General features: G+C 41.1%; 1 protein-coding gene across 1 annotated transcript in view; it reads right to left on the reverse strand.

The window, feature by feature from the left end:
- The window catches only part of RAPGEF5 (Rap guanine nucleotide exchange factor 5), a 145,398-nt gene that overhangs the window by 95,956 nt on the left and 39,738 nt on the right, over positions 1-9,704 (reverse strand). The window contains exon 7 of the mRNA XM_031554045.1: positions 8,960-9,008. Coding sequence (XP_031409905.1) covers positions 8,960-9,008 — 49 coding nt within the window. The remainder of the gene's footprint in view (positions 1-8,959; positions 9,009-9,704) is intronic.

A 9,704-nucleotide genomic window follows, 5' to 3' on the forward strand; every position in this document is an offset into this window, starting at 1 on the left:
TTTTTGTTTTTTTTTTTCAAAGAGCACATAATTCTAAGCCCACTTCATGGTTTTTTAAAACTTTCTTATTTGAACAACAGAGCTTGTTGTTCTTCACGGAGGGGGTAGAGAGGGCTCTGGAGAGGTTTGTTACTATGGCAGCTCTGAGCAGTCTGACAATGTTAAAACGTTTGCTGATGCTTATTAATTTATCAGGGTGGGAAAAAAAAAAAAAAAAGAATGGCTTGTATTGATTCCGTTGGGGAAAATAAAAGCCACATCCTCTACTTTCCATAAGGCACTAGTGCTGAGTGATGGAAAGGAGCTGAGCTGCAAGTAAATGCTACACAAACTCCAGATTTGAGGGACCGTGTTAAGGCAGACCAGGTCCTCACACATACATACTGCTGTATTTTCCAAGTCTTATTTCCAGATAGAAAGAAGAAAAACAACAAGCAGTGAACAACTCCGAAATCACCAAAAGCTGCATGTACAGCACAGTGATAATCCCAGAAATAAAATCCTCCAACTGAGAAATGGTTCTTTATTTACCATGAAACTGTGATCCTTTGCTAGAAATTACTGAAAAGAGAAAGCTTTTTAAGCTCATCCTTAACATGATTCCTTTTATTAGCAATACAAAATTTGCCTTTGAGCTTTCTCATTCCTTCCCACTATGTCTGCATATATATATGCAAATTATTGTGCAGATTTCCCTTCTCTGAGTACACCACATATCTCTGAAACAGTTGGCAGGCCCTTGGGGGGTGTTGCCCAGACAGCTGTGCAATCAGCTGAGTAAATCAGCTAATTAAAGAAACAAAGAGAATGCAAAAATTATTAAAGAGATGCCAGTTTATAATGTTGTTCAGCACCTCCGTATCTAAAAAAGCACAGCAAGCATAGCATGGAATAAAGGTGCTTGTAAATTTGGGAACAAACTACTGCCAAAATGACAATGATGCCAGTTTCACTCAAACGTTAATGTGGAATTCATGGTTTTTGTTCTTACTTATGCTTTGTAGTTTAAATCAACTTAATATAAATTATTTCAGCATTTCATTTTAAATGGACAAAACACAAGCAGTAATGTCAGTTCCATAACTGATTTCAGTATGTAAAAAATGGTCATTAACTTCTCCTTGACCTTAGGTGTAGAACTAATATTGAATTTGCACAGAGGGTCCTCATTATGCTTGTCTAGCTTCCATCCAGAAGAAATAAGTTCCCAAGGGTCTGAGTGCTACAAGCCATTTTTCAGAACTCAAATAGGAAACAGGTCTCCTTAAAATTATGCAAAAAACATTTCCTCTCATTGCAGAATTTATCAAAAGGAACAGATAACAGAAAGGGTAGGAATCCGAAATCTAAACAGAGCAAAGCCAGGCTGGTAAGAAAGGAGGCTGACAGATGTAGATTTGGTCTGTCTGATCCACACATCATTAAAGCACTGTTCCTTTTCACTGCATCTGAACAACCACAGGAAGAGCAAACCTCATTCTGAATGAGACTCAGGCCCGCCTACGTTATATAGCCATTGTAAATTAAAGAATGAGTAAAGCAACCAATATTTCCCAATTTTCGGCTCATAGCCAGAAGCCTTGGCAGCTGTTCTCTCAACATTCTAGTACAATACTTCTGCTAGAAAGTTCTGTTTATTTCAACTGATGCTTTCACTTGGTTTTGAAGGCCCATATTTCATCCAAAATGGCAGTGCATTCGAAGGATGGGATTTGTAATCTCTAGCAAAACAAGGGGGGAGCTTCCTACCAGATAGCCTGGCCAGGGGAGGTTTGGTTTTCATTGCCAGACACACCATGATACATACAAAGGAGAAGTCACATTTTACACATGCTCTGTGAACATACGAGCTCATATTCTTTTTTTTTTTTAATCAAGGAGAAAAGAAGTGCAGAATGAGTAGCAAACAATATAGGATTACTATAGAAATAGACAAAACTGACATTCTTCATAGAAACAGGAGTTCAAGGGAAACCATTCAATGGCTGAATGCACAAAACTTTACATTTTACCCAGTGCATTTAAACATTTATTCTCATCAGCATATTTAAATAAAAATAATGACAATCAAGTACTAATGAATGGATCTCTAACAGTACTGCTTGAAACAAAGTGCTAGAAAAAGCGGAGGAGATCCCAACACATGATGAGCATGCATGGAGAGAAGCAGGGGGCAAGTTCTTCAGATGGGAGGTGCAGGCACGCACAAGGGACAGTGGCAGAATAGGCTGGTGCAAAGTGAAACACCGCTCTCTGCTTCATGGAAATATCCTACGTGCATAGGAAAGGAACAGGAAACAAAGAGGGCTCTGAACAAATACATTCTGTAAGCTCTACAAATGCCTCTCCCAATGGACTGGAAACAAAGCATTCACCCAGGGACTGCATTTTCGCACAGTTCTTGTCTTTTTGACCTAACCGTGCAATCCCTTTCTGTGTATTTGCAAAACATCTGTCATCTATGCAGCTATTTTTTATTGCTCATTTTTACATGCAAGCGCTTTATAAATCATGCAGAAATAACAACACCCGAATTCTGAAACAACTACAGAAGAACTGGCCATCTCCTTGCCAAATCATGGGGTGGCACAATCCAGGTGGTCACCACATCAGCCACAGCACAGCAGAGCACAGTAGAGTATCCCTCAACAGTACTACAGTCCAGGCTGCACAGCACTAAGAGTAGCACTTCTTAGTGCCAGAGGCAGCCTGAGCCCACCTTCTTGGTATGCTTGAGCTCAAGGGCAGTGAGAGAAACCCATAGGATGCACTGGGCTATGCGGGTGGGCATTGCTTTCAATAAAGCACGAAACTTTTGGAAAGGATCATTTAAAGAAGCCAAACAAATGACCTCCGTTAGTTTAAGGCACCATATCGTTAAAATACAATGTAATTTTTTAAATATTGCTGTTTTCAGGTATAACTTTTATGCTTTTTAACCCCATTTCAATGGGAAAATATAAAGTCACTGAGACCAAGCATGACTCTCCTGCACCTAGTAGCGGACACTACTCCAGGATGTCTTATAAACACTCGCAGAAGATCTGCATCTTTTTTCACACATTTCACTAAGTTTGACCCTTGCTTTCATGATAAGAGAGCTTGGAGGAAATGCTGTAATGAAATATGGTCTTACATAAATGAACCCACTGCAAAGAAACACAAAAGGACGTAAAAGAGCAGCACGCTTGCTGATATCAGTGTTGTATGCTAGCCTTTTCCCACCTTTCAAACTCTCATTTTTTCCACAGGGAAAAACGCACACCTCTGCGGCACAACTGCCATTTCATTCTGTAAATGAAAACGAGTTCTTCCAGTTCCTAAGGATTTTCAATGGCAGAGAACTAATGATAATAATACATGTCCATTTCACACCAGAGATATTGTATATTCCCTTGTTTGAGACCTGTGCATTCAAAGGGTACTTAATGTGTTCCAGACTCAAACACTGAGCTTCTCCATTCTTCAGTGACCTTCATCATGTATTTGCAACCTCATTTTTCAACCATGTGTATAAATCATCTGACTCAAATTCTTAAGGATTTCAGAGTCGATGTAACAACTCTACTGCAGGTGAGTAATAACATAACATAGGACATTCACATAGCATGGATTGATTAATTATTCTAAGTTATTATTAGAACAATTCAAATAGTATTTCTAGTTATTATAAAGAAATGTCACCAGAAAGTCTCACACGGATCTGCGCTACTTGAGGAAATGGGCTGAATGGGAAAGACACAACTTCCTGAGCTAACAAAGCTGATAAAGCAGCAGAACGCTGCCAGACGGGTCCCCTGGGCTCCTTCCCACACCACTCCCCACCCATCCATTAGAGCTGCCATCCTCGCTTTGCACTGGTTCCAGCACCACTCAGCCCTGAGAGGAAGGATCTAAACATACTGAGTACTTGGGAGGAAAAGTTGCATATAAAATGCAATACTGGTAAATGCAAACTTATTCCCATAGGAAAAATTATATGTACCTGTACGCAGGCAACAAGCAAGTCTCTGCTACAGCTCTGTGCAGTTTCATTTTCTAAACTTAACGCTCGATAGGGATCAAAAAGAAAAACACACAAACAGAAAAGGAAGAGGATTAGTAATTAATTGGTATGTTACCGAACAGAACACAAATAGAAAATACCATAATACTCCTGCATAAGCTGGTGTGTTTCTGTGTTTTAAATACCTCGTGCTGTTCCGGTTGCTTCATCCCAAAGTAACATAATAGAAGATGAAGCAAAGATGATCAGCTTTAATGGAAGAGATTTAGAATGAGGAATAAGTAGCGTTTTAGCCTGAAAATGAGACAGCTCACTGGGGATATGACAGAAGGGCACAAAACAGTACAAAGATGGACTGGGGATGGGTTGTTCACCACTTGCATAACTGAAGAGCAGTATCACAACACCTATCATCATGGGGATTGTGTTTAAAACAGACAAACAAAAAATGCTTTCACACTCCTCTAACTGTAAGACTCAGTGCCACAAGATGGTCTGAAGTAACAATGGGTTCAAAAAGCAATCTGACAAATCAATGGTAAGAGAGTTCACCAGGGGCTACCCATTGCAGCAGAATGAGTACAGCAAAATCCCTCTTCCACAGATGGGTGGAGGCTGAGCGAGCATATCAGGACTGTCTCTACTTGTTCTGTTTCCCTGCCCTAAGCATCCTCTACTCATCACTACAGTGGGATCAAAACTGGATGCACTTTTAACTCAAACCAGACCTAATTGCTGCTGTGTTTCTAACCTGGTAATGTTGCTTCAGGTGTGCTCAAGCACAGCCATGCTGCAGCTCCAGTGGCACTCAGGAGGTGGCACAGCTGCTGCTGGGAGGGAGAGCTGCTCACAGCCTGTAAGGCTCAAGCCCCACTGGTGTGAGCTCACACCAAATCGCCTGCCCTGTTCTTCTCAGGAAAGAGAGAAGAAAACCCCCTGCCCTGTTTGTTCCCATGCCATGGTGTGCAGCTAGTGCTCAGAAATGCCCGATTTCTTGCTTGTGGACAGGATTAGCATGAGCACAGAGCATCCACCTGACAGACTTTGATCAGATGTGATATACCCGTGTATCTCTGCCACTGGCTAAACCTCCAGCCTTAGACTATTTGCTGCATTTTCTCCCTGCTTTAGCTGCCTTCTCTAACACATAAGGAACATGTCATGAGCCATGACAAGCAATTGAGATAAATGCCAGCCCTTGTAAAGCTTCAGAACAGAGGCTGCCTCTCTGTTCTGCTCCAGCACACTTGTAGCGATCACAAACCAGCAAGGTATAAATAAACACCACAATTCTAATTGCCAAGTGCCTACAATTAAAAAAAAAAGTTATCTTCTGCTCCAGTTACATGCTTCCCAAGACCTGTTACCAAATCAAGAATGACAGCATTTAATCTGTTTATTTCTGATATTAAGCAAGAACAATTTTAATGCATTTTTATATGCCATAGAGAAGTGCACAGGCTCGTTTTTTCTTCGTAGGTCAACTTTATTATGAGAGCTTTATTCTTGTGAAATATGCTTTGTAGTCAACAGTGCAACTGAAGACCATCAAAACTTCAGGATTACAGGTATTAATTTTACTCCTTTTGCATTGCTTAGTTTCATTTGCAAAGAAGCCACCAATGTTAAGTTCCCCCTGCATGAGGGCTCTCAAGCACCTACCTACCTGCTTCCCCCTTGCTGTATGTTGCTGAGTGTTATAGATGCAGCATACATTTTAAATATGAACAGGGAGATCTCCACAGCATACAGGTTTTTTATTTCTCGGATTCCGCATTTTTCCTTCAGCCATCTGACAGTTTTATGCTTGTTCTTATACTCTTCCACTCCACAAAAAAGACCAAAGAATGCCTCTGGAGGAAAAACATTCTTGCCCACACCGTGCAGACTTCACTTTCTGCTGATGCTGTCTACCCAGTAAGAATCTGATACTCTGCCCTACTCCACATCAGGCTCACGTCTCTGTCTTCATTCACAGAGCATTTTGTCAGCAGATACAGACAGTGTCTAGATCTCTGATCTGAAACAGCTGCTGCTGCTGTTCCAGCCCAAGAACTGAAATAGCCGTAATTACTGCTTCTCATACACTGAATTTCTTTGACTGCTACATAGCAACCTACGTTTTATTCCACTGCTTATTTCGCCCTGATAACCAAAGGCAATGCTTCCCCTATCCAAGCACAGCAGACCTCAGAGACTGGAGTCTATTCGGCTCTCACAGAGGCTGCAGTTCTCACGTGCTTGCGTAGCACTTTTATGCAACATAACATAGTGATTGTCACAATAGCTCTAGACAAGCAGTATTATAGGTTTTAACAGCCAGTTTTTCTAGTACAATTAAATCACTGGAAAGCATCTCTCTAAAGGCAGAGGTATATCCAGAAATAAGGTAATTCAGGAACAAACTGCACAGTCTTTATTTTAATTTAAAAAAAAAAAATTTCAAGTTTTGCTCTTTGTGATAGTGTTAGCTGGCTGTCTGGAGGAAATATTTCAAAACACTTATTTAAAAACCACCAAGCCATCAAAAGCAGCACATAAACGTCTGTATAACAGCTCTAGGGTTTGCACGCAGACCAAAGGAAAGGTCTCAGTGAAGACAGACCCCACCCAGCACGCAGACCCACCCAGCAGGCAGGACAAGGGCTGCAGCCCATGCTCAGCCTAGGAACCAAACCAGGGCCACCAGCCCAATAGCCATGTGCCACAGTTTTAAAGCCAAAATAAACTCTTTGTCCATTTCCTGGAATTATATAGACTCTTGGACAAGGTTAGAAGAACAATATCTTAGAAAGATCCTGTGGCTTTTAGTTCCAGAAGCACTTTCTGTGAAATACGCTTTACTTCAGCAGCACAGCACACCACAGCCTGACTGTTCGCAATAACTGCTATGCTGTGAACTTAACCATCAGCAATAAAATAAATAAGTATCATAATCAACCACTCTAATTTACTCTGTTCCTACTGAAGTACAGGTGTTAGCATAAATTAGACCTTACAGTTAAGCCTGTTCATGTAGCTATTTATCTTTTTAACAGTTGTCCATGATGAGGCACAAAGAAATGCACATTTCAAAAACAAGTGTGCCTGGTTTGGGCTAAAACTGTGTAAAGAGTTGTCTTTCATTCAGATTGAAACTGATTTTGCTTATGTTTCCATTAACATATTACAAAGGGCCGATCAGCACTTCAGAGCTCTGCAGGGAGCTTTGTTTATTTAAGGCTGAATTTTTTAACTAAACCATTTCTGTCTGCTCAACATGGGCTGCCATTCCACCAGCACAAGGGTGACTCCAAGAACTGCCCTCCTTTCCCATTTTTATACCCTGCAGCTCATTCCCAATCCAGTTGCCCCAGTCCCACATCACAGGGACACAACAGTTTATGGAGCCATCCGCCAAACAGAAAAGAGATGCTAATTCAGGTTAAAACAAACTCTTTTAGGGAAAGGAGCTTCTATTCACAAACAGTTGCTGTAATAACATTTGCCAAAAGAACTGAAGATGAGACATAGGGACAGAGATTTCTTGGAGCTGTATAACTGCTAAGAAAAAGCTTTGAGGAACCATACACTTGACCCATTTTACAGCAAAACAAAAGGAATCCTTCAATCTCTCCTTAGAATACCCTGTTGTTTTTTTTCTGCATTGAACCAGAGCAGAAGCATTTCCATGTTCAGCCATCATAATTCAGGGAGACTGGGCTGGCACCAAGTGAGGACAGCAGCAGAGGGCTGCTGACATTGCTAACTACCACAGCAGCTTCAAAAGCCAAGTGATGATACTCAGAGAATTATGCAGCTCTGAATTCACATTTACATGTAATTGTTTTCTGTGGATTTACAGGTGACCATGGTATTTCTATATCTGGCCAAAGATGCATGACAGTGTCTGAAATATTCTTTTAATATGGAAGTATTTGCAGATATACCAGCCACATCTTCTGGTGCCTTGAGTTTACAGTGTCATTTTGTGCACAGTGGTGTGTTGCATATAATAAGTTTTTGCTGTACTTGCAAGCAGCAGATAGACAGACGGATACAGATCCTATGACACCATATCATTAGCAAGTCAAAAAATAGCTCGAAGTATAAGATCTATTACCTCAATTTCTAGCAAAAATCACTGAAGTCACAAGAGATGCTCAGTGAAATTACTCCCAAAGACCTCTAAGGCTTTGGGAACATGCCAGTAATTTAAGTCAACTCCATTTCTGTTTTGCTCTGGCAATACATTCATCTCTCCCTTTGCCAAAGGCAGTTTGCCCTGACTGCACATTAACAGGCGAAGACACCTGAGAGTTAACCCTGTACAGGAGCATGTGTCTGCTCACATAGGTATGGTTAGTTCCTTTGCAAAGCCAGGAAAGTGGCTGTGCTGATAAACACTGACAGAGGTGAATGACCAGATTTCAGTACCCTTACACATGCTGTAATGCTCATATTCTCAGATTTTCAGTTACCTTTCCCCTTTCTGGCTTCATAACAGAATTGCTGCTGTAGTCATTTGGGTGCATCAGACAAGACCTCAGGAAAGAAATCCCTCATGCACAAAGTTGGTCTTTTGCTTAAGATAAGGAAGTGCACCTGATCAGCCAAGTAAAACACAGCAAAGATGGCATGAGATGCCAGGCCGTACAACAAACACGGGGAAACTATCAGCTTATTTGTCTGTTATGAAGTGCAAAGCCAGAGGTAATAACAACATTAGCCAGCAAGAGATCTGTGTTCAATTCAAGCGTAGCACTTGTATTTTACCAGCAAGGCCATTAGATGTGATGGTAAGAAGAGCTAAGCTTCACACGAACTGTACAGTGCCCTGAATGCAGATTCTCCAGTGAGAGGGGAATGAGCTCCATCTTTGCCTCCCAATTTAATAGGACAGCAACAAAAACATAAATACTTTAACAACAAAAGGGAGCAGTGTTATACAAACCTCTCCCCAGTCTGACTCACCTGACTTCCTGGCTTTCAAGGCAATGACAGCAGCCAGCTCTCTCTGAACCTAAAATACCAGGAAAGGAAAGGATGGTTATTGTTACTGATATGCAGTAAAACAAACAAAAAAAGCAACTCTGCTGGATACAGAGTATCAGTATTTTGGAGCAATAAACTGCAGGTGGCATTACACAGAAAGTCTCAAAACTGCAGTCAATTTTCTAGGAAATCTATTTCTTTTTTTCAGCTGGGAATCCTGCGACAATGATTTTGTTTCAACCTTAATCGAATGTAAATATTGCACCTTTCTTAGGGAATGGCTAATTCAGTAGCTTGACATGCAATTTATTTGTGCAGCATATCTCCTTCACAAGCACACACTTAAGGCTTCTTCCTTTTCTTCTTAAATGTTTATTTTATCTCTACTGAGCACCCTTGTAGCCTTGGACTTCTGCGTGACTGCAGCACAGGCAAATTGCCCATGCTGGGGTTTGGCTAAGGTTTGTGAATATAAGTGACATTCACTTTCGCAGCCTCGAGGAAGGAACAACCTCTCCTATTTGCACAACTGACCATTTCAGGACCGAAATTTGGCTCCTATTTCTGCATGTTCACCTGCAGCTATCTAGTTACCAGGTTTTCAGGCTATCTTACCGGGATGTGATGAAATTACTGCCATGCCAGCCAACTCCCTCTCTCAGCCTCTTGTCTCTGCTTTTCTGCATTCCCTCTACTTTCCATATAATCTCTATGCTAGCAGACA

Source organism: Meleagris gallopavo, chromosome 6 (genome assembly GCF_000146605.3).
Source record: "Meleagris gallopavo isolate NT-WF06-2002-E0010 breed Aviagen turkey brand Nicholas breeding stock chromosome 6, Turkey_5.1, whole genome shotgun sequence".
Classification (NCBI taxonomy): Eukaryota; Metazoa; Chordata; class Aves; order Galliformes; family Phasianidae; genus Meleagris; species Meleagris gallopavo.